General features: G+C 48.1%; 5 protein-coding genes across 5 annotated transcripts; 4 read left to right on the top strand and 1 right to left on the bottom strand.

Annotated features, from left to right (window-relative positions):
• The first annotated feature begins 108 nt into the window (after positions 1 to 108).
• fbxo34 (F-box protein 34) lies at positions 109 to 6,072 on the top strand. The gene is made up of 2 exons (XM_068751836.1): positions 109 to 157; positions 3,193 to 6,072. The coding sequence occupies exon 2, from the start codon at positions 3,200 to 3,202 to the stop codon at positions 5,111 to 5,113; it is 1,914 nt and encodes a 637-aa protein (XP_068607937.1). The 5' UTR covers positions 109 to 157; positions 3,193 to 3,199; the 3' UTR covers positions 5,114 to 6,072.
• Positions 6,073 to 6,134: 62 nt separating this feature from the next.
• Positions 6,135 to 11,585, bottom strand: LOC137907820 (D-glutamate cyclase, mitochondrial-like). The gene is made up of 15 exons (XM_068752177.1): positions 11,561 to 11,585; positions 10,755 to 10,928; positions 10,469 to 10,622; positions 10,074 to 10,160; positions 9,517 to 9,670; positions 9,296 to 9,446; positions 9,085 to 9,207; positions 8,777 to 9,004; positions 8,401 to 8,518; positions 8,165 to 8,307; positions 7,966 to 8,065; positions 7,653 to 7,801; positions 6,856 to 6,975; positions 6,617 to 6,774; positions 6,135 to 6,539 (listed from the first exon to the last, which is right to left on the bottom strand). Exons 1-15 carry the CDS (start codon positions 11,583 to 11,585, stop codon positions 6,381 to 6,383), a joined length of 2,043 nt encoding a protein of 680 aa, XP_068608278.1. The 3' UTR covers positions 6,135 to 6,380.
• A 1,055-nt stretch (positions 11,586 to 12,640) lies between these two features.
• On the top strand, positions 12,641 to 15,455 carry LOC137907819 (zinc finger protein 135-like). The gene is made up of 3 exons (XM_068752176.1): positions 12,641 to 13,340; positions 13,641 to 13,792; positions 14,021 to 15,455. Exons 1-3 carry the CDS (start codon positions 12,641 to 12,643, stop codon positions 14,936 to 14,938), a joined length of 1,770 nt encoding a protein of 589 aa, XP_068608277.1. The 3' UTR covers positions 14,939 to 15,455.
• A 589-nt stretch (positions 15,456 to 16,044) lies between these two features.
• tbpl2 (TATA box binding protein like 2) lies at positions 16,045 to 18,819 on the top strand. The gene is made up of 8 exons (XM_068751850.1): positions 16,045 to 16,092; positions 16,613 to 16,811; positions 17,325 to 17,541; positions 17,672 to 17,759; positions 17,831 to 17,922; positions 18,019 to 18,186; positions 18,325 to 18,419; positions 18,743 to 18,819. The coding sequence occupies exons 1-8, from the start codon at positions 16,045 to 16,047 to the stop codon at positions 18,817 to 18,819; spliced, it is 984 nt and encodes a 327-aa protein (XP_068607951.1).
• Positions 18,820 to 19,446: 627 nt separating this feature from the next.
• On the top strand, positions 19,447 to 23,103 carry atg14 (autophagy related 14). The gene is made up of 11 exons (XM_068752191.1): positions 19,447 to 19,714; positions 20,076 to 20,138; positions 20,214 to 20,256; positions 20,389 to 20,476; positions 20,587 to 20,818; positions 20,901 to 21,130; positions 21,223 to 21,340; positions 21,420 to 21,510; positions 21,667 to 21,752; positions 21,904 to 22,078; positions 22,187 to 23,103. Exons 1-11 carry the CDS (start codon positions 19,566 to 19,568, stop codon positions 22,307 to 22,309), a joined length of 1,398 nt encoding a protein of 465 aa, XP_068608292.1. The 5' UTR covers positions 19,447 to 19,565; the 3' UTR covers positions 22,310 to 23,103.
• Positions 23,104 to 23,349: the final 246 nt, after the last annotated feature.

Here is a 23,349-nt window from a genome sequence, read left to right as displayed (position 1 = left end):
CACCTTAGCTTTTATTTATTTAGTTCATCTGGAGTTAATCTGATGTTGATGTTTTTTCTTTCTTCCTTTTAAGTGGATTCAACGACACAAACACAAATCTGCTGATCCTGCGCAGGCCACAGGAGGTGGCAAAGGTCTTCCCTCTAGGCGTATCAAGGTAAGTGTATGCTATCCGGGAACAACGATGTGTCACAACTGTTTTCATACATTATCGATTATGTAAACCGTCCAAAGATTAATTATTTGCACCAATAAACCTTCATGGGATTGTCTGAGACACGACTTGCTGTACACTTCCTGATCTCTTCCCATAATGTAGAAGAGAAGTTTTATTGATGTGATCAGTGACTTCTCCTCTATTCTCTATGTTCCTGCACTTTGCCCAGTCGGCTCCCAGCCTGTCCACACTGTGAGCGCACACGCACACACACACGCGCACACACGCACACACACAGGCTACAGAACATTCAAATTAAAGCTGGAGCTGCTGAATTTTTGAAACCAAAACTCTTCAGTCTTGAACTTTGTAACTCGCTGTCTCAGATATGGAGATGCAATAAATAAATAAATGGAGAGAACATTGGATTGATGAATCTTCTCAAAATGATCCTTTAAATTATCACTAAAAATCAACTTAGTTCAAGCCGTTCCGTCCAGACAGGCACACATTTACGACCCGTTTACTGTCCTGTAAGCTGTACTGGAACGACTCCTCCGTGGGTCGCGCTCTCATTAGTAACCAGTAGCAACACGACCACACAGCCCCATCCGTCCCACACAGCATGGGCATGCCACACCTATTGATTACCTTGCCTTATATAGATACAATCAGCTGATTGGCTCGTTGGCTGGCTACGCACACACACATTCCTTTGGTCGGTGTGTGCAGTGCAAGTGGAGCTGAGTCTGACAGCAGCTGTTGGGTATCACTTTCTAGAAGCAGTGAGACCATGTGCTGCCCCCCCCACACACACACACACAGAGCAGAGGGATTAGGGGGGGAATGCTGCCTTAATTTTAAATGAAACTTGATGGAAGGATGTAGAATGGGAGAATATGGATCCGTATCATACGCAGAAATCATTTTTAAGGCGCCGTCTCTTAGCTGCATGCAGAGGTTTAGGGCTCGGCGGCGGCCTCCTGCTGTCCTGCCTGTTAAACACCCACGAAAACCTTAAAAGGTCTTCTTGTTGTTGTTTTGATTCAACAGAGATTAACCCGTTATAGTTCTAGTTCCTTCCTGCAGATTGTTTTTACTGTGACAGGCGGAGCCAGAGGACAGACGCTGTCAGGTTTTAACTGTGTGGGAGGAGTCACAGAAAACGCGTGAAGGCTCACAACAGATGTCACTCAAACAGCCCCCCCCCCACTTCACCGCCCAATTAGCACACAGTGTGAAGGTAAAGCTACATGAAGTAGTGATGCATGAGGAGTTATTCTGGGCTCTTTCTGTGAAGTGAACATGTTCAGGACGCAGAAACAAACGCTCCTCCCGGGGCAATAAATACGAGTGAAGACAGACAGACGGCCTAATTTCATAGAAATGTAATGAAAACAGCCTGACTCTGGCTTCTCGCTTTTTAAAGGGGCTTTCCATTATTGCTGGAATATTTTTCCGGAAGCTTTACTTTACTCGGCGCATCGTGACAGCGTCGCATGAATGACTGACCTGAAGTTAAAACGCTTTTCCCTGATCTGTGATACTCGTGCAGTCCTCACACTCAGAGGTCCACAGAGACATGCTATAGTTTACAGGATTACGTAATGATGTAAGTTTAAAAAACTAGTGAGTCATTATTGTCGCACAATCCTGCGTGGAAGGATTTAACTCTTGATGTGGATGTGTGCGCGAAGCCGGACGCCCGTCCTGCAGACCAGGTTGACCAAATGAAACCCAGATCCAACAAACTGCAGCTGATCTGGAACCAGTAAGGGTGAAGCGGCTCTAAGAAGGTTCCGGACCTCCGGGGAGAGGCTGCGAAGGCACCTTGATGCACGGCGCTGAAGCGAGCTTGGTGCTGCAGGTTGAGTCGACATCCCTGTGAATGGGAACAATTAGGATTACACAAGCAGTCAGGAGGCTAATCAAAGCCAGGCCGTTTAGAGAACAGCAAGACACGCGCTTATTCAATGCTTCGGTTCAGAAAGTGGTTTATTGTGTCGGTCATGGACCCCAGGTCACATGACCTCAGGTAAAAAGTAGTCTGAAGGGCCAATACAATCAAATCCAGCTGAGAACTAAGCACACATCTGGCCCGTGCAAGGTGCCCGTGCAAGCAGGTGTGCGTTCACGCGGTGGGAGGGGCCAGTTGGTCTCCCAGGTTACGCTCCGATTAGGTCGATGAAGGATACATTCTCTGGGGTTTTCCTCTTATTGGTCGGCTTTGTTTGGTACTGGGTGTGTTGGTGGGAACAAATTCAAACTGAGCTGAGGGCAGCTGATGTAATGCTGCTGTACCGTGCGTGTGTGTTCATCGTGATGTCATCCTGCAGTTAAAGTGTGTGCACATGTCTGTGCACGTGGGCGAGAGAAAACCGTTAAAGCAGCAGAAACCTGCAGGAGTTGGTCGTGTTGGTTGGCCCGTGGATTCAGGCGCCGTAAAATGAGCTCCGTCTGAGGATCCAGGCTTCGACTTTCCGTTGTGACTCTTCACCGCCCCCTTCTGGATGGATCGATAACGTTCAGACAACTAGTAAATAAAAAGCAGCAAGGGGCAGAGGGAATGTTGTGATCGCCGGGGAGTGTTCTGCTTGCGCGTCTCTCTTTACGCTTCCTCTCTGGAGACACTTGCCGTGTCTCGGTGCAACATTCCCTCCTTGCGACGGCGTAAGTGTAAATATCAAAGCCTCTCCTCTGCACAGACGTTCAGCAGCTCAGTCCGGAGACGTGAGGAACGATGTGGAACGACTTAGCTGAGAAACTAGTTCCAGTGAAGTGTCCCCCGTCCCCGATTTGTGAGCAGAACTGAGACTGAGGCATTCTCTATCCTGCAGCTCAGCGAGAGGAGAGTGTGCGTGTGGTCACGTGATCACGTTTGTTTTCAGTCAGCAGATGGCTGCTGAGGAATCTGTCCTTGAAAGGCCTGAACTGTTTTTATCTCGCAGCTCGTGTTCACACTGAAACGGACTAAATCCTTCGAGGTGATGTTTCCTAATTTGGACTAAAACGCCGCGTCTCTTTGTGTCTCCTAGGACCGTCATGCACTTGAAGTCACACCCAAAGTTTGTGCGCACCGAGTTGCATCTGGATGCAGTCGGTGTCCAGAACTCATTCCATCAGAGCCCTCTGTTCGTCAGCCAGCAGGAGGCGCTGCTGAGGACGGCCCCCAATCTCCGCAGCAACGTCAGCAGTGGCCGCCTCCCCTTCAAGGCCATCTCTACCAACACGCTGCACTGCAGCAATGCAAGCAACAACAGCAACGTGGGGTCGCTCCGGTTGAAGGCGCCACCCGTCTCCACCCTGCGGCGTCCGCAGGGCTACGAGAACGACGCGCCCAGGCTGTACGCCACGACGCCAGACGATGCCCCGCCAGATATCCTGACGGTCATCAAGCCTGGGCATGTCCGTGAGAAGATCGCCATCTTTGCCTCCGATTGGCCAAATAGCACGAGAGACGGTGACCACGCCTCCACCAGCATCCCCGCCTCCCGACACAGGAAGGTAGCAGCGAGCATAAACAATGCCTTACGGGCTTTGAAGGCGAAGGGAAGTTGGGAGGAAACGGTCAGTCCAAAACGGCGCCGACGGTCAGGGAAGAACCAGAACTTTCAGGACCAGATAACCCAGGTTATGGAGTCGCAGCGGCACACCCGGCCACTTTCCCCGCGGTCCCTGGACCCCGCCCAGACGACGGGCAGCGAGCAGCACGAAGGCCACGCCTTGACGGTGGGAGAGGAGGAAGAGGAGCAGAAGATGTCGGTGGTGGAGATGGTGGCCTTCCTGGAGCAGAGAGCCAACGAGAGCCAGGTGGAATCCAAAGCTGGGCTCCACCCCCGGAGGAGCTCCATCAGCATCATGCTGTCGGGAGCTCCGCCCTCTGAGGCCGGGGGCGACGAGCCAGAAATGATAAAGGTGGCAGACATGGTGGCCAAGCTCGAGTCCGAGTGTCTGAAGAGGAAGATGGAGGGACCTCTGAGGAGGACCAGCAGTCTGAGGAGGACTGTGAGGAGACTCCTGCTCGCCACCAGAGACCAGGTGTCCACGCCCTGCCCACCTTCATCACAGCCGGGAGCTCAGGGGGCGGGCAGGGAGCCCCTGACCACACCCCCTTCAGGCTACCTATCCTCCCTCTCAGGTGAGGAGGTTTCTGTATGGAGACACAGTATGGAGACACAGAGTACACCCCCTTTACCAGAGGAGGCGGAGCTTCCCCCTGGCTTGTTGTTTCTGTCCCATTCTCCTGCTCCCTCAAAAACAATAGCCCAGACAGACTCAGCCCCTCCCCTTGCAGCCCCAGGGCTCTGCCCCCCTTGCCCCAGGCTGGCGTTTAGCCCGCTTCCTTCCCCGCTCCGGCCCCGCTCCACTCCTGCTGCTCATTCTAACTCCGGCTGCCACCTGGAGAAGAAGAGGAGAAGAAACGCTGGACCCGAGGAGGACGCCGGCGTTCTCACTCCCCTCCCCGCTGCAGCGCCCGTGTGCCGGAGGGCGTCGGCATCGCTGAAGTTCTTGGTGACGCGCCACCGGCTGCGGCAGCTGCTGGAGCCGCAGCCGTACCTGGCGATGCTGCCGCATCTCCTGCTGGTGAAGATCTTCCTGCTGCTTCCCACGCGGAGCCTCGCTGCGCTGAAGTGCACCTGCCACAACTTCAAGGTCATCATCGACACGTACGGCTTGCGGCCCGCGGACTCCTTGTGGGTATCTGATCTCCGTTACCGCGACGACCCCTGCAAACAATGCAAGAAGCGGTACCGCCGCGGCGACGTGTCCCTGTGCCGCTGGCACAACAAGCCGTTCTGCCAGGCGTTGCCGTATGGCCCCGGACACTGGATGTGTTGCCAGGGCGCCAGTAGGGATGTCCTCGGATGCAGCGTGGGTCTCCACGACAACCGGTGGGTGCCGGCGTTCCACAGCATGAAGGCGCCGACGTACAGAAGGAACCACCAGAATGACTGAGAGTTGGTGGTGTTCCGGTTCTGTGGAGTGTTTGAACGATAAATGAATGTCGGTGTTCTGAAGGTTGACTCTCGCCCCCTGCTGCTCAAACGTGTCCTCACACGGCGTCCCGTGACTCTCCACGTGTCACCGGGCGTCTCTCCTGGCTCATCGGCGGCGCGGCGATGACGAGCAGCAGCTGAAGAGCCGAAGGGTCCCGGCCACGACTCTCCCTCCTCAGCAGCGACTGCACTGCCGCTCGTCATCGACATCGCTGCCGATGATCCACGCCGACGATCCACGCCGACGAAAACCTTTTATCGGGTCGGTGCAATATGTTCACCGACCCGATAAAAACGTCGCTTTCGTATTTATGTTGTAGCTCTCCGCCCCAGCTGACACTGAAGGAGTCACGTAAAGCTTGTGGCGTCGATCCGATCTCGCTCCTGGATGTCGAGCGGCTCTTTGCTAGATCCGAGTGGAACAGCTTGTTGAGCTGAGAATCCGCCATGTGGTTACCGTAGACGGACCCGAACGCCGTGCGCGACATGTTTGATGCAGTTTAGCACGCGCGGCGTAAGCGAATCAGAAACGACATCAACAGGCACACTGCTCTGTTCGCCCGTGAAGAGGCGGAGCTTCGGCTGGCGACGCCCGTGAGGTTAAATACCGATCCCGCTGAGACGAACCGTGTCTGCACCTTGTTTATGTTTACATTTGTACATAAGTCATAAAGTTTGTGAGATTCTTCCACAGATTTATAATCAATCAGCAGCCGAGTGATAATCACCGTAAACGTGTCCAGATAACTTCCTGAAGGTAAAAGATATTCCAATATTAGAAAAGGAACAGAAGACCGAGAATAACAAGGGACATTTTTAAAAAAGGCCTCGACCTTCGCTTTTTTTAATGGTTTGTTGGTTTTCTGTCTGCTGGCTGTTAAATATTATTTTGCTTTAATAAAGTACTTTATCATTTAACTCTTGAGTTTAAAAACAACTCTCTGTCTCATTGTCAACTCTTCATTGTTTCTGCAATTAGCTTATTTTGATATTTTTAGGCGCATTGAAACTTTATTGAATATTTTCCCATTTTAATTGAAATCAGAAATTGTTAACAAACATGCTTAATTTTCTCCCTCAGTGAGCTGGCGTCTCATCCAGGGTGTACCGAAACAGACAAAATCAATTCTTACAATTAGTGGAAATTAATTAACATGAACTCAAGCAAAGGTGATGTGTCTATGTTCTATGATGCAACAGATCAATGCCACTCCGAAACATGCAGCTTATTTCTGAGTGCTGGCGACCCCCGTGACCTCCAGCAGTCTGGTGATGACGTCAGAGTGAGTGGGGTGAAAGGTCAAACCGTCCACTTCCATGGCCAGGTGACCCGTTTTCCCGCTTCTTATTCCAAATCTCATCAGAACAGAAAGGATCGACTCCTCCTGAAAGGGAAGGCAATAAAGAGTGTGTGAGTGAGAGAGTGTGTGTGAGAGAGAGAGAGAGAGAGAGAGAGAGAGACCTTGTCCACTGATGGCAGGTTTGCAGTCCAGTCCTGGAGGGTTTGCGGGGTTGTGGGTTCCAGTCTCTGACCCCTCCTTCTGTATCGCTGGTGGGTGGGGCAAGTGTGGATCAGGTACAGCCCACAGGCTACGGCGTACCCCCCCCAGTTGGACACTCCTGCAGCAGGGACGGATGGAGGCGGGGCTTAAAACCTCTGTGCAGATCACGCTGGTGTCGAGGTGTGACTGTACTTCCTACCAGCAGTGATGGCGTAGTCAGCAGGAACATCGCAGGCGATGAGACCCCCACTGGGCATCAGGGCCTTCACCTTCTCCTTCAGTTTACCCATCCCCAACTCGTTACCGCCATCCCCGATTCCTACGGAGAGACACGTGGAGATATCCGCTAAGGCGACGTGGAGCAGAGACGGGTCGTCTGCACTCGCAGATCCATCTCTTGAGGATGTTTATGAGACAACGGCTTCCTCATCATCTGAAAGACTTTCATGTGACCTTTTCCAAGTGTGCGCTAGTTTTCCACTTGACCGGTAAATCATCTGTGACGTGCAGATTCATCCCTAGACTCGAAATAAACATTATGACCAGATAATTCTTTTCTCCATCTATAAATGGGCAGGTATGCAAATCCCACAGAATGGTGAAGAGGGCTCAAGAGACAATACCAGACTCTGAAAAAGGCCAGATTTCAGTCTTTAGCGTGTTCCCAACAGTCCCTACCACGTCCTCCCTGTTTAGCTAATCAACCGTCCTTATATAGTCTAATTATTGAGATCATTACTTTGAAACCTGCTTGATGGAGACATTGATTTATTTGGATCGTCGTCGTGATTTCATGAACTGCAGTCCGAGAGCGCAGATCTCCACCAAGCAGCTCATTTCCCCCCTTAATCGGATCTCTGCACCATACACATGGTGACCTGGACCTAAATACACGCAATAGTATTTTTACCTATGAGGTGGATATTGGTAGAACATTCAGAAAATGCATCTTATTTGAATCCCTGAACTTTGTGACTGTAAAACAATGAAACATACCTATAGTGGTGATTCCTGCTACATCCTTGGCAGCAAGAAACAAATCATCGATGGGATCCACCAGATGTTTGATGTTTATTCCTCTCATGTTGTAGTAATTCCCATCTCCTGCACGGCCACTGCGCTCTATCGCCACCAGATGGTCATACCTGGCATTACAGACATTATCTCTCGTGAATGTAAGACTGGAAAATGTATGGATTCATTGTTCGGTGATTGGGACAGCTACGCGGGTTTCATTTATCCGGCATCTGTTTAACACCCAAACGGTGTCCTCATCCTTGCTGCAAAAGCGTAAGACCTCTCAGCTAACCTGGGCTTGGCGGGGTCTCCATGGTGACACAAGAAATGTAGTGCAGAGTCCGGGCCGCCGTCTTCAAAGGTCACCAATGGGATTGCAGCTTTCAGCACACCTGAGAGAACAAGTAAGAAAGCAGAAAACAGAAGATGAATTCTCGAAGGTTAAACATTTATTTTTCATGTTTTCTCTGACATTTCAAGCTTTTTCCCACCTGAGCTCACAGCCTCATCAACGATGGCCTGGTTTAAGTCCAGCGCTCTCCTGTCCGTGATCATCGTCACCTGCTTCCCTAATGACAGCAGCATGGTTGCCATGGCAATGGCTCCTGGCGGGCCATCGGTTTCATCCGGAGGACTCAAGGGAAACGTCATCAACAGTAAGTTTCAGTTAACGGGACTGGTCCTTGTTGGTTTTCTACCCTTACCAAATCAATGGTTGTTTAGGTACCTGTGTTTGAAATGTGTTGGGAAGCCGGTTGTTATGGCAACAGAGGTTGCATGGGAGAGTGCTAAACAGGAGCGCAGAAGTTCATCCTTAACAAATAAAGCTCTGATCCCTCGTTGACCTGTTGACAGAAAAGGACAAATTGACCGTAGCCAATCAGGTGCTGGCACAACCCAGAAGCAGAGCACACACTCAGGTGCATCCTCTGGGGATGAAGAATATAAGAATGAATGGTAATCCGTCCAGTCATAACGGAGACGTTTCAGTCTGCACCAAAGTCGAGATCAACGCTGTGAAGTCCAAACAAACTGGCCAATAATAGAATAACATTTAAATCTTCTTTCCCGGGAACACCTGAATGACATCACTCTCTGCTCACCTGGGTCTTCTCCAATAATTCTGTCCAGCTGTCTGATTTTTGTCACTGCCCTCTGAGAGGCCAGACTGTACAGCAATGGATTGTGGGATATCTGAAAGCAGAAGGGGACGTGTTCGGGACTGACATCCGTCACGGGGGGGTCGGCACCTTTGGTGGGTGAAGGAGGGGAGTCTGGGATGTCAGTCAAGAACATGCAGCCCGGTGCGTGGCAGAACGCCAACGGAACCTCTGCAGAGAGAAGAGGAAGAGGAGTGAGTGCATCTTCACTTCTTAGACAAGGTGAAGATGTGAAGAATCATGTCGCTCACTGCTGCTTATGATTGCTTCCATCGCGGTCACTCCACAGGCCCAGAACACCGGGACATCACCAGGCCGCCGCTCTACCGGATCTCCATAGTCGGGTCTGGACAGGTTCCGAATGCCAAGGAGAGCTGCACAAACACATATGAGTTGCTGCGGCCCACTCGTCAATAACTAACCCGTGTGTGTGTGTGTGTGTGTGTGTGTGCGTGTGTGGACCTGGATCTCCTATGTGTACAGGTGCTCCGTGTGCCGTCGGGTTGAGGTGAGTGATTTCCAGTGCCGTGTCCAACATTCCAGCTGGAATGGGAAGCATGCAGACCACTAGAGGGCCGTGGAACACTCCGCCAGGAAGACAGGGAACAGCAGTCTGCCACACAGATGTCACAAGTGTTCTAACTCATTTCCTGCACAGAACCTTTGGGGTATTAGTGCCATACCCTGAACATGCTGATATTTCTGCCCTGCTCCACATTCCTGACAGGAACGCCGGCGCTCTTCAGACTGCCCTCGCATCCGAAACTGCAGCCCAGATAGAAACACACCATGTCGGACAACGAGCCCCGACGCACAGCCTGCTGCTCTGATGTCAGCCTGGCAGGACAACAAAGACGAGCTCATATTTACAGCAGTGAAATGGCGTCCATCATATTACTGCACACACAGAAAATACTGGAAGTAGCTTCCCTAACTAAAGGAAAACAATGACAAGAATAAAATGCACAAGAAAGAAAGCAGATGAAAAGCTAGTGGTGCTCTCTGTAAATTAAAACAGGGGTCCCCAACCCTTTTTTGGGGCCACGGACCGGTTTAATGCCACGTCATTGTTCCACTAAATCTTCTATTATACACTTGTAATAACTATTAAAGGATGATTAAACCAGCATCTATTTGTTGAAGCTGTGGTCTCAATAATCACTTCTGTCCTTTATGTTCTTGTCTTTTAATCCAGGGTTCCAGAGAACAGACTTGTTGCATCTGTCACCTGTTAAATTACCTTGTCTGAGTGACGTAGCTCTGCAGGTTGGGGACGGTTCTCACCAGCCGACCCTCCTCAAACACACTATACTGGGGAATATCAGTCCTGCAGGCACAGAAACCAGCATCTAAATCAGTCGTATGTTTCTGTCTAGCAAATGCACTTCTGGTTCGATGCATATTTGGGTTAGATGCTGAGCTGCATTTCTTTACCTTGTACAAGTTGAACCCAAGCTAAGCTAACTAACAAACACTGTGTGTAATGTTTGGGTTTGCAGAGTTGACAATCAGCAGAGGAAGGAGAACCACAGACTGACCCACAGGGATTACGTCTGCAGCACTATAATATATCGCTTTAAATTGGGGACAGGCGTGAAAGATAGTCGGTAAACGATGCGTTTTGTTTTTTACTACCTTATGTCAGCATTTTTAGCAAGCAGCGGACAAGAAGTCTCTCCGGATTGACTGCGATAAAGCAAAGGCAACGCGGCGGGATTTTTGTCACAGAAGACATTGAAGTCATTTGCCAGATGATTGGGAAGGATTGTAACATTAGCCTGCTGGTATCCTACAACACACACACGCACACACACACACACACACACACACACACACGTGTTACTGCAACAAACATTTGTATAGGATGAAATCATGTTCTGACGTTCTCACGACTGTCGCACGGAGCCCCACAGGTTCTTACCGCTCGCTAACCCAGATGTGGTTCGTATCCTGGGATCTTCCTGCCTTATCAGCAGCCTCAACTCGGCAGGACTCAGAGTATTTAAAGTGCTCAGCTGCTCCGTCTGTGAGCTACTCCAGCCCTTCTGGTGGATGGATGCTTGTATGAACTTCCTCCGGTTGATGCCTCCAGACCCTTGGAAGAACCGCAGACACAATCAGTTCAATCACTGCGAACCACAGAGGAATACAAGCTGGATCGAAACAACAGCTGGACCTGGAAGAAGATTGTATTTCTCTGGACCAAATTTCAATCACATATTCTGATCTGCTGATCAATTGACAAAAGAAGTAGAGTGAATAAAAAGAGAAAATCCACAGAGATGAATGATTAGATTAATATATACATCATCAGCATTGGTTTGTAAACCCCTGTAACCGCTTTGTCCTATTAATGTGGCTTGTTTAGTTCTTCTTAGAGAAAAACAATCTCGGCAGCGGCGTCGTAAAATGACGTCATCAGCCCGCGACCAAACACAGCGTTCTCGTTCATGCATTTCCAGAGGCCTGCGTCTCACCGCGACGCAAAGACCAGATTCCTGAACCGAGTTTGTGTTTTCAGTCGGGTTTTCAATCGTTTAAGGATTCCTAGATCAATGTAGGAGCCTTCGAGCGCGGAGAAGAACTGCCCAAGACAACGCGCCATGTTTCACCGTAAGTAGAACGACGCAGCCTGTGTGAACGCATGCAGAGTTTAAATGACGTTTTCATTTGACTATCTAAATGCATTCTATCTTGAATAAACGGTGTAATATCTGCATTGCTTACTCAAAAGGGCCGGTAACCTCGACATCGTCTTTGTATTCTTATTTCCGCAGTCGCCCTGTTGTTTTTATTTTTTCAATCGCGTTTAAAGTAAACGTCACTTCCGTTTTGTGTCATGAACCATTTCGGCAAAATGCAATAATCTTTCTGAAAATATACAGAGTATAAATACAAAGTTAACATAAATACGAACGTAAATTCCAGGAAACTGCATTCAGTACCCCCGCGCGCTGAAAGCCGCTACTTTTCCTGCAGCTTCTACAATGATGCGGCTAATTTATGGATCATTTCAGGCGCCAATGGATCCTTGAAACTATTGGAATTACATCAAAAACACCAAATTCTTGAGTCATCTTGCGTTTCATGCACACACAGGAGGCTACGGTCCATCCGGACCAGAACCTCCCACCCCAAGAACAGCGTCTTCCCCTCTGCTGTAAGACTCATGAACATGTAATAACTTGCACTGCGGGACTGTGTTGGTTTTTACTACTGCTGATACACATCTGTGGATCCACTCCAGATGCTGTTTCTTTTTACTTACCGGTAGTCTATTTTACAGCACACCCAACAGCATAGCGCTGTGGTTTGCATTTTATTATTGTCATTACCTTGTGTTACAAAACATTCCTAGTCTGTGAACCCTCATTGACAATAGCAATGAACCAATTCTGATTTTAAATACGCAACTTTTAAATTAACAGTAGCAATCAGCTGCAGCAGAAGATAACGTTAATTCACTTTCTTCGTTTCATCCGCAGGTAAATATTTGAGGATGCCTTCAGTTGATGATTAAGAGAGCTTGATAAAAGCGACCAACGATTGCCTGTAAAAAGCTGAGTGGAGATCGATCATCAGCAAAAACTGCTAGATATCACCTGGAGACCCAAAATGAAGTTACACAGAATAGGTGGGTCTGTGTGTGTGTGTCCTCACATGTCTACATTTGTTTTGTCACAGCAGCGTCCAATTCATTCTGTTCTCTGTCCTCCAGATTGTCCACAGCAGCATGTCTGTAAGGAAGAGGAAGAGGAAGAGGAAGAGGAGAAGGTTCCTGCTGATCAGCAGCTCTGTAAGGAGGAGATGAACTCCAGTGTGGACAAAGAGGACCCAGAGCCTCCCCGTGCGAAAGAGGAGCAGGAAGAAATCCCCACCAGTCAGGAGAGAGAGCGGCTTGGACTGAAGCAGGAGACTGAAACCTTCATGTTGACTCCTACTCGTGGAAAAAATGACCACAGCAAAGATCAGACTCTGTACATGAAACCTGAAGAAGATGCAGCGTTGGAAGAGTCTGGAGTTCTCATGCCAGTTATTAGCTCTGTGGTCGGAGCAGCAGACATCGACCAGCTGCTGTTCTCTAACGGCTGTCATGATAACAGAGTTGAAAAACCTGAGGAGGATGTTAAATCTGAGCCCACACTTCAATCCCAGAGCAGGAAAAACAGAAGAGGGAGGCCATATGTTTGCACAACATGTAGCAGAACGTTTGCAAGAAATAGAGCCTGTAAAGAACACATGAGAATCCACACAGGTGAGAAACCTTTTAGTTGTAAGACATGCGGGAAACCTTTTAGACAGGGTAGTAGTTTGAGAGTCCACAAGAGAATCCACACAGATGAGAAGCCTTTCAGTTGTAAAACATGTGGGAAACATTTCAGACAGAGAAGTCAATTGACCGTCCACATGAGAACCCACGCAGATGAGAAGCCTTTCAGTTGTAAAACATGTGGGAAACATTTTAGACAGAATATTAGTTTGAGAGTCCACAAGCGAATCCACACAGGTGAGAAGCCTTACAGTTGTAAAACGTGTGGGAAGCATTTTAGACAGAAGAGCAATTTGACAGTCCACATGAGAACCCACAACATGCCAGTTATTAGCTCTGTGGTCGGAGCAGCAGACAGTGACCAGCTGCTGTTCTCTAACGGCTGTCATGATGAGAGAGTTGAGGATGTTAAATCTGAGCCCACACGTCAATTCCAGAGCAGGAAAAACAGAAGAGGGAGGCCATACGTTTGCACATCATGTAGCAGAACGTTTGCAAGAAATAGAGCCTGTAAAGAACACATGAGAATCCACACAGGTGAGAAGCCTTTTAGTTGTAAAACATGCGGGAAACCTTTCAGACAGAGTAGTAGTTTGAGAGTCCACATGAGAATCCACACAGATGAGAAGCCTTTCAGTTGTAAAACATGCGGGAAACATTTCAGACAAAGTAGTAATCTGACAGTCCACATGAAAACCCATAATATGCCACTTATTTGCTCTGTGGGAGGAGCAGCAGATACTGACCAGCTGCTGTTCTCTAACAGCTGTCAGGGTGAGAGAGGAGAAACGTGTGAAGAGGATGTTGAATCTGAGCCCACACTTCAACCCCACAGCAGAAAGGACGGAAAGATTAGGCCACATGTTTGCACAACGTGTAGCAAAGCTTTTACAACGAATGCAGCCCGTAAAGAGCACATGAGAATTCACACAGGTGAGAAACCTTACGAGTGTAAAACATGCGAGAAACATTTCAGACAGCATAGTCAGTTGATAGTCCACATGAGAATCCACGCAGATGAGAAGTCTTACAGTTGTAAAACATGTGGGAGACATTTCAGGCAGAGGAGTAGTTTGAGAGTCCACATGAGAATCCACACAGATGAGAAGCCTTACAGTTGTAAAACATGTGGGAGACATTTCAGACAGAAGAGTAATTTGAAAGTCCACATGAGAATCCATAACATGCCAGTTATTAGCTCTGTGGTCGGAGCAGCAGACAGTGACCAGCTGCTGTTTTCTAACAGCTGTCATGATGAGAGAGTTGAGGATGTTAAATCTGAGCCCACACTTCAATCCCAGAGCAGGAGAAACATAAGAGGGAGGTCATATGTTTGCACAACATGTAGCAAGGCGTTCACGACATGTACAGCCTGTAAAAAACACATGAGAACCCACACAGGTGAGAAACCTTACAAGTGTGAAACATGCGAGAAACATTTCAGTAAGAGTAGTCATTTGACCGTCCACAAGAGAATCCACACCGGTGAGAAACCCTACAGGTGTAAAACATGTGGGAGAAATTTCATAGAGAGGGGTAAGTTGACCGTCCACATGAGAACCCACACAGATGAGAAGCCTTACGGTTGTAAAACATGTGGGAGACATTTTAGACGGACTGATGAGTTGAAAGTCCACATGAGAACCCACACAGGTGAGAAACCTTACAGTTGTAAAGCATGTGGGAAATGTTTCACAAAAGGTGGTTCATTGACAGTCCACATGAGAACCCACACAGGTGAGAAACCTTACAGTTGTAAAGCATGTGGGAAATGTTTCACAAAAGGTGGTTCATTGACAGTCCACATGAGAACCCACACAGGTGGGAAGTCTTAAGTTTGTCAAATGTGGGAAACATTACAAAAGACCTGTCCACACTGGAGACGAGCAGTGGAGTTGAATGATTTGTTAAAAAATATATTGTGATTACGATTTGACGAAACACAGAAGATCACGTTCAGGCTCCACTTAAGTTTCTGTGGTTCATGGAAAAATATACAGTTTACATTAAAAATGGCAAATAAATGAAGATAATTGTTAACATGTTTATTAATCAATGCATGAACAAAAATGAGGAAGCGTATATTTCTCTGTAAATTCACGTTCCTCAATTAAATTATATATTTTCATCCATGCAAAGATTTTTCTTTGAATGCTTGTGTTGATTACTAATACATGAATTCAATTTTTCTTTTTAAATGTACTTTAAAAAAATCACCTTTTGTTCTGAGAAATAAAGGACACAACTGGAAAACACCTGCGTATTAACGGAAACAAGACCGCAAGGGCTTTTTTGAAATACTCCTCTTAGACAGGATGTGTGACTGTACTTGTACTCTAACATTCTATCTAATAAATATATTCACCATCATTAAAAATGGCACACATTTAATTTATGAGAATGTGTTTTTCATAAGGTCACTGTCATCAGATGTGCTACAACTGGAAGTTTCACTGTGAGCCACCAGTCAAAACTCTGGAGGACGTCAGCTCACAGAATCCGTGTTTCTACGACATCACGCCTCGGGGACAGGAAATCTCCATCCGATCATGAGCCGTTACACCAGTGATGACAGGATGATATGTCTCCCCCTGCTGGCGGGTAGATTAGCCACAGCAAACGACAGCAAGCCGGATCAAGTAATATACAATTATTAATGTAACTTTGTTTTCACTGTGAATCAGAAGGAAACGACTGTGTCGACGTTTGAGGACATTTATCCACACAGGAAATGCAGTATTTCTGCAGCGTTGGTGTTTGCAGGCAGGAAAAACAGTGTCGTAAAAACACAACGGGAAAAGTGTCACCGTCACAGCTGCGCTGATTGATGGTTCATGATGAAGCTGAAGCTGAGTGATGGTTTGATGAAGTCAGGATTGAATGCAGCTGTGCAGCTCTGTCTGGACGCCGGTCCTGGATCAGGGCAAGTCGTTCCTCAGTCATGGATGAGTCGGCGTTAGAGCGTTATTTTGATGATTCCATTGCAGATGTGAGTTGACGCTGTGTTTTACTGTTTGACCTCATGCTTTAATGCTGTGAACTGTGAATTTAAAAAAGCGAAAATCAAGTTGAGGTCATTCACGCTGGGGTTTCATATGTGAGGGGATAACTAGGTGAAGAGAATGTAAGTTAGCTAATTAAATTAAACCCTAGAGGTGAAGGGTTTAAATGTTTTTCAGGGCTTCTGTTTGTCTTAGCAAGAAAGCGTTTCCATTTTCTCCACGGTGGTTTTGTCACTACTTCAGTTTATCAATTGCTTGAGTTGGCTTTTCATTGAACGTCCTTGAACGGAGTTCAATTGCAGTTTGGGTTAGTTTAATTATTTAAGAAATTTAGTTGAATTTGGATTAGTTTTGTTGAATTAAAAGGATTGTTAGGCTGTAAATGGGGGGGGGGGGGGGGGGCTGCACATTTTACATGCATTTGTATTGAGGTTGTAGGTAAAATGAAAAATCAGAACTGTTTATATCTTTGTCTTATTTTTATTCCATGAACATCTTTTTCTGCAGGATTCTAGCTTCAATTTGGAGGAGGAGCTCCGGATCCCTGCCCATGATATCCAGGACCCCGCCCCCTCTTTGCAGGACTCCCCTTTCCTGTCGACGAAGGCGGAGCCACCCGGCACAGAGCAGGGGGATGACCTCGACCTCAGTTTTTTACCTGATGAGCTCAGCACACAGGAAGAGCTCAGTCGTCATGGTGACACAGGTATGGCAAAATTCATGCTTTTTTTTCCCTTCCAGTGAGCTTACAACAAATGAACCGTGAATATAAATAAACTCATACAAACAATAAACATTTTTAAACTTCCAACTGTTTCTTGCTTCATCATTTTAAGTATTTATTTATGAAAATATGACGATAGAAAAAACTAAATGAACGTTGGACAAGCTGAAAATAAATGATCTTATGTTCAGAGAATTCACACAAGACATTTCCTCATTAAATATACTATTGACGGTTATTGTAAACAATATTTAGTAAGATTCATTCACTTTGATTTGGCCAATAACTGGTGTAACCTGATTACCGGTACCTCAGCACGTTGCTATATTCAGTGTAATTAATGTACAATATTGTGTTAAAATATGCTGTCATGAAGAGCACTAACAAAATAAAAAGGCTTTGGTAATTTCTCTTTGCTGCTTGTATGTAATTATTCTTTAAATGAGCATTATAATTAAATGGGAAGTTAACGATTTGTCCATTTTTGTGCGGCAGACAATCAGACTGATGTGCTGGATGTGTCCCAGGACAGTGGTGTTTGTCCAGACTACAACTCCCAGATATCCACAGGAGCAGAATATGATCCCCAGCAAAGAGCATCCACATCAGGGCTGGGGACAGGAGCGCCCCCCTTCTGTCCCATGACCCCCATGACCCCAATGACACCTATGACCCCTGTGACGGAGAGGTCGGGAATCATTCCACAGTTGCAGTAAGTTTCTGATGAGATACTGACATCTGTAATATTGATTGATTATCTGAAGTGAAGCCGACTTTGTAGTTCGGTTGATTTAAGTGGTAGTTGCAGTCACATAATACTGATCTGGTGTGTTTCTGTGCAGGAACATTGTCTCCACAGTCAACCTGGGATGTCCTTTAGATCTGAAGTTTATTGCACTCCAAGCCAGAAATGCAGAGTACAACCCAAAGGTACAGAGACCTGTCACTACAGAGCCGTGATAATCCCAAGCTGTTGGCTCAGCTCTGGTGTTGTGCTTTAGCGCTTCGCAGCGGTCATCATGAGGATCCGGGAGCCCAGAACCACCGCCCTCATCTTCAGTTCAGGGAAGATGGTGTGTACAGGAGCCAAGAGGTCAGTCTGTCCGTCTGGCTACAGGTAAAAACTGTGGCTCCAATACAAAGCTGAATCAACCTCTGTCTGTTCTTCACCTCATTGGTGCACGTGCAGTGAGGAGCATTCACGACTAGCAGCCAGGAAATATGCCCGGGTGGTGCAGAAACTTGGATTTTCCGCCCGGTTCCTGGACTTTAAGATCCAGAACATGGTGGCCAGCTGCGATGTTTGCTTCCCCATCAGACTGGAAGGACTCGTCCTGACGCACCAGCAGTTCAGCAGGTAGGACCACCGACGCTGGGAGAAGACAAGGATAAGAATCTGTTTTTGAGACTTGATTAGTTATTCTGACTTAGTAATTATGAACTGGCATTGCTTATGTGAGCTTGCATGCACATATTATGTCTTTCTTTTTGTCAGTTATGAGCCAGAGCTGTTTCCAGGCCTCATCTACCGGATGGTGAAGCCTCGTATCGTCCTGCTCATCTTTGTGTCTGGGAAAGTGGTTCTGACTGGTAAAGACACTGGTGAAAACTCAACATTTTTGTCCTAAATAGTGAAAGAAGAGCGGAAGAGGGTTGAGTGTCAAGTATAGATTCTGAGGTTTAAATGGGTAGCATTTTCATTTAGTAAGATTTAGCAACATGGCGTATTTAAAAACACATTTCTAATTATGAAATACGAGTTTGATTACGATGAAATTCCTGGCATTCATTTAGCAATTTCTCATTTATCAATTCATAATCATAAAATGTAATTATTTTGTTGTGCAATCCACTTTCACATGCCTTCCATTAATACGGCTACCATAATTACATAGTTGTATGTTAAATTCCAGGAGCTAAAGAACGGGCCGAAATCTACGACGCGTTTGAGAACATTTATCCAATCCTGAGAGGCTTCCGGAAGCAATGAGGCAGATCTGTGATGTCACTTCCTGTTCATATGTAAATAAATATTACTTTATCTGTAATACTTGTTTGAATGTTAAACTAGCTGTTTGTTTTAGATAATATCTAAAACAATATTGAATATTTTCAATACTAAAAGAAAATGACTCGCAATTAAACTTTTCTGACTCGAAACTTGTTTTTTACATTCTCTCCATTGTATTTAGTTATATCCTTATTTAGCCTCGAATGTTTCTGACGCAAAAGCGAATCATTGTGAAATTATCTTTTGAAGTCGACGTTCAAAATTAATACTTTGAATCCTGGTATTGGTGTCAGAGTTAGAATAGAAAATAAATTACTGAATCTTCGGAGCTAATGCATTTCCTAGACTCCGCCCACAACGTACGTCATACCGGAAATGGTGAACGCACTCGGCACCAAAACAAACATCTGTCGGCCTTTCGCCTCCAAGGAACGTTCATTTAAAAATGTTATCGCGACAAATATAATAGGCAGAAAATCTAAATAGTGTAGAGAACGCTGAGTCATGTGACAAGTCTGTGCACGCTAAAGGCTGCGCGTTACGGTGATATTAGCTGATTAGCTCGGCTAGCTAGCTAGTAGCGGCCCCTCTTTATGGCGTCCTCTGATGGACTCCCACCGCTTGGCCCGGACCGCGCTGCTTTGTCCTGCGGCCTTCACTCGGTCGCTAAGCCCCCTCTCCGCTCCCATTCCTCGCACCCGCCGCACGCCACGCTCGGCTGCGTGATGATGGTGGAGTCGGTGGACGACGCGGAGGGTCTGTACGTGGCGGTGGAGCGGTGCCCCCTGTGCAGCACCTCCCGGCGCAGGCTGACGTGTGCTCGCTGCGTCCGAGCCGGGGACTTCGTGTACTTCGACGGGAGGAACGCTGAAAGGTCTGGGGCACGCAGCACGTCACCTGTTAGCTTGTGCTAGCTATTTAAGGGCCGGGTGAGCTGACCTGTAGCTGCTGCTGTGTTCCCAGTGGAGCTGGTTCGGTTAGCTAACCTGCTAAAGCCACACAACGCAATAGATTGCATCACTCCGGGGAGTCTAGAGGACAGCTCCGTGTTTAATTGTCATTTCGCAGATTGTGGGACGATGTGAGCAGATCTCTCCGGTTGTACAGCCTTTGTGTGTGTGTGTTCATAAGGTGGGATCGTTTACCACAGGAGTGATCCTGTTGGAACTAGTTAGGCTAGTGGTTTCCAAACTTTCTTCGGCTGCTGGATTTGACTGTTTTCTTGCTTTTTGTAGATACACTGAAAAATTGGAGCAGATGAAAAAGCTGAAAGAAGAAAAGGAGCGGCTACAAGAGAGGTATTGTAAATATTTACTTTTACTTTTTATTTTAATCCATCCATCTGATGTGTTCTTACTCCCGTCTCCTCTCAGGGTCATCCAGTCCATGGACAGGAAGCTGCAGGCTGATGAGATGGTGAGCGAAGCCGCCTTAAATCCATCTGACGTCCGTGCAGTCAGCCCTGCGGGACTCCAGCGGCTGATGGGTACCGTTGCTTGATGCAGCAGAGCAGACAGCAGAAACTAAACGGCGGCTTTTTCCTCTTAGAAATGGAAGATCATGTCGTGTAAGATGAAGATCGAGCAGCTGAAGGAGGCTGTTGCCGGGGGCAACGAGGAGATGAAGAGCGGTGAGTGTCTGCAGACGTCTTTGTTTTGCTTCCTTCCACAGTTTGTGTACCTGTTGATTATTCTCCTCGTCTGCTCCATCGTTTCCTTCTCCATCCTCCTGCTCCCGCAGTGAAAGACCTCCTCCTGCGCTCTCAGGAGGAGTGCCAGCGGCTGCAGCGCCGGGCGGGGCGTCACCAGGAGAAACGCGATAAAATCGAGCGCCACAACCGTCGTCTGGGGGAGCTGCTGGAGAAACGCAGCCACGAGCAGCAGAGCCGGCTCGGCCAGCTGGCGGCTCTGAGACGGGAGAACATCCTGGAGCTCACCACGCACATCTTCCCCACGCAGGAGGAGAAGCAGGGCAGCAGGTGAGCGGCCCGCCTGAGCGCTCATCTGACTCCGGCGGGCACGATCTATTCATCTGTCTCTACCCCTGCGTTGGTCACTCAGAGACCCCGCGGATGTGGTGGAAGAGTGCGACCCTGCGTTGACCTCCAGCACCGTGAGCGAGCTGGCCGAGGCCCGGAGGACCACCTACCTGTCGGGTCGCTGGATCTGGGATGACCAGAACGGAGAGACCAGCATCAGCATCACCGGATCCCCCGTCACCCTGCCCAGCAATGGAGACTGCTCCGCCTACTACAGCTGGGTGGAGGAGAAGAGCACCAATCAGGGCCCGGGTGAGGCCTGACCCCAACAGGGTTTTGGGTGGGGGAAATGTTTCACGCCCATCTGAGCGTGTGTGTGACCTTTGCCCTCCCGTGTGCTGCAGAGTTGGACCACATCAACCCGGCTCACACCATCAGCGCCGCCCTCTGTTACGCCACGCAGCTCATCACCATCCTGTCTCACATCCTGGACGTCAACCTGCCCAAGAAGCTCTGCAACAGGTGAGGCGGGAAACGAGAAACACCTGCCGCTGCGAAACGGAGCGTCGCCTTTCAGCTGAACTCCTTGTTTGCTCCTCAGCGAGTTCTGCGGGGAGAACCTGAGTCGGTACCGCTTCACAAGAGCTCTGAGCAAACTCAACACCAACATCCTCCATCTCTGCTTCTCACAGGTCCGTTTCCTCGTACTTTCATTTTCAGACGTGATTCAGCCTTTTGACGAGGAAAATGTTTTACTTTTGGTTTTCATTTCGTGTCTCTGGTTTTAAGGGTGCGGTTCTGTTGGAAACGGTGATGTCATACGATTCTGTGTGTGTGTGTCTGTGCAGCGTGTCGACAGCGAGAAGCTCCACCCTCATCACACTCTGAGGAACACCATGTTTCTTGTTTCCCCTGATAACGACAACCTGGGCAGGTGAGAATGTCCATTCTGGAAATCAACCAATCCCAGAACTGGCCGGTATTTCGATCTGACATTTCTGGTCGTTCCTGATACTGCGAGTTAGACGTTCAGGTGTGCGATGGTTCCTGTCAGATTAGTCTCTTGGCTGTGTCTCTTGGGGCAGGTCGGGTCCGTTCGAGGTGAGCGCCGACCTGGAGGAGTCGATGGAGTTCGTGGAGCCAGAGGCCGCCGGGCCGGCCGAGGAGAGTGGAGACGAGGCGGTGACGGATGAGGAGACGGATCTCGGGACGGACTGGGAGACGGTGCCGAGTCCACGATTCTGTGACATCCCATCACAGGTAGAAACACCTGGATCTCACCAGAAACCAACCAGTCTCACGGCAAACCCGGACCGGTGCTTCACCTTCTAACACACCCTAACCCTCCTGTTTGTTCTCTTCCTACAGCCCATGGATCTTTCCCAGAGTGCATTGCAGGTTTCCCAGCCCTCCGCTAACGCTGGCGGAATGATCTCATCCGCCGCTGCCTCTGTCACTTCCTGGTTAAAGGCTTACACGGGCCAGCGCTGATCCAACTGGTGTGAACAGATCTGGACTTCTCAGACATCCCAGTCCTGTCCTGGAGAAGGCTGGGCTGGGGTCAAAGGTCAGACTGGCAGGGCTGAAGGTTGATGAGGTGCAGCCAGTCATAGACTATCAAGATTTAAGAAATCAGAGTTCCTGTGAGGCAACCTGCACACCAGCACCAAGGCCTGGGTCCATCAGGGACGGGTACCCAAAACGCTGCAGGGCCCGTTTACACCAGCTTCATGTTTTAAAGCGGTTCTGCACACACACACACACGCACACACACCATGACGACTGATAACGCTGCAGCGTGCACGCCAGGGCAGTCGGTGGCGACGTAAGAATCAGGAGTCGAGTCCACCCTGGAGGAGCTTTAATAAACACGATCTGTTGCAGCACAAACGAAACCCGACAGTCTGACCTCGTTCGTCGTCGTTGTTGTTGCGTGTCAACAAATAAGGCTGAAACCGTGGCAACGAAGCTGGACTGTTTCAGAGGAGTCGCGGTTTGCCTGTTAACACGCCGGCGTTGTCGAAACACGATTTCTGTCAGACGTAGAAAGTCCTGTTGTCGTGGAGACGCACAACAGATGTTTAGTTCTTGGGTAAATGAGATGCACATCTGTGTGTTGTGCACACGCACACGCTGGCTCATCCTCGCTCGTTGGTTTGACCATTGAATGAATATAAAATCTGTTTATCATTTACACTGTAAAAAGTTTTCATTAAGGTGTTTGGTTTCTTTCTTCGAATGTTGAAAGAACAAAGTATGTTTGAAATGGTGCGTGAAGAGTTCTTTGTTGCCATGGAAATAAAATCTTGTTTTCTGTTTTTGGATGCATTTTTGTATTTAAGAGTGCAAAAAGCAGCTGGAGGGTCATTCTACTCCGCTGCGTGTATAATAGAATGACATCCACCAAGGAGCTCCTGTTTCTGACCAACTCACCTGAACCCACAGTAATATCCTGCCGCCGTGCGTAATGACGTGCGCGCAGGTGCGTAAATAAGCAAACAGGGATTTACAGCCACGTTTACCTGCCGTTC

This window comes from Brachionichthys hirsutus, chromosome 18, assembly GCF_040956055.1.
Source record: "Brachionichthys hirsutus isolate HB-005 chromosome 18, CSIRO-AGI_Bhir_v1, whole genome shotgun sequence".
Classification (NCBI taxonomy): Eukaryota; Metazoa; Chordata; class Actinopteri; order Lophiiformes; family Brachionichthyidae; genus Brachionichthys; species Brachionichthys hirsutus.
This window is presented reverse-complemented; position numbering and strand designations above follow the sequence as displayed.

Bases quoted from the DNA above. Each gene is read 5' to 3' on its own strand.
- fbxo34 (XM_068751836.1), top strand. From the start codon at position 3,200: ATGCACTTGAAGTCACACCCAAAGTTTGTGCGCACCGAGTTGCATCTG.
- LOC137907820 (XM_068752177.1), bottom strand. From the start codon at position 11,585: ATGTCGAGGTTACCGGCCCTTTTGA. The intron at 9,005-9,084 runs GTGAGCGACATG...TTCTCTCTGCAG, and splicing joins GGAAGCAATCATAAGCAGCA to AGGTTCCGTTGGCGTTCTGC. The intron at 8,519-8,776 runs GTGAGCAGAGAG...TTCTGTCAACAG, and splicing joins AATTATTGGAGAAGACCCAG to GTCAACGAGGGATCAGAGCT.
- LOC137907819 (XM_068752176.1), top strand. From the start codon at position 12,641: ATGAACTCCAGTGTGGACAAAGAGGACCCAGAGCCTCCCCGTGCGAAA. The intron at 13,341-13,640 runs GTGAGAAGCCTT...GAATCCACACAG, and splicing joins CCACAAGCGAATCCACACAG to GTGAGAAGCCTTTTAGTTGT. The intron at 13,793-14,020 runs ATGAAAACCCAT...CGTAAAGAGCAC, and splicing joins GTAGTAATCTGACAGTCCAC to ATGAGAATTCACACAGGTGA.
- tbpl2 (XM_068751850.1), top strand. From the start codon at position 16,045: ATGGATGAGTCGGCGTTAGAGCGTTATTTTGATGATTCCATTGCAGAT. The intron at 17,542-17,671 runs GTAAGTTTCTGA...GTTTCTGTGCAG, and splicing joins GGAATCATTCCACAGTTGCA to GAACATTGTCTCCACAGTCA. The intron at 17,760-17,830 runs GTACAGAGACCT...GTTGTGCTTTAG, and splicing joins ATGCAGAGTACAACCCAAAG to CGCTTCGCAGCGGTCATCAT.
- atg14 (XM_068752191.1), top strand. From the start codon at position 19,566: ATGATGGTGGAGTCGGTGGACGACGCGGAGGGTCTGTACGTGGCGGTG. The intron at 21,131-21,222 runs GTGAGGCCTGAC...CGTGTGCTGCAG, and splicing joins GAGCACCAATCAGGGCCCGG to AGTTGGACCACATCAACCCG. The intron at 21,511-21,666 runs GTCCGTTTCCTC...GTGTCTGTGCAG, and splicing joins TCCATCTCTGCTTCTCACAG to CGTGTCGACAGCGAGAAGCT.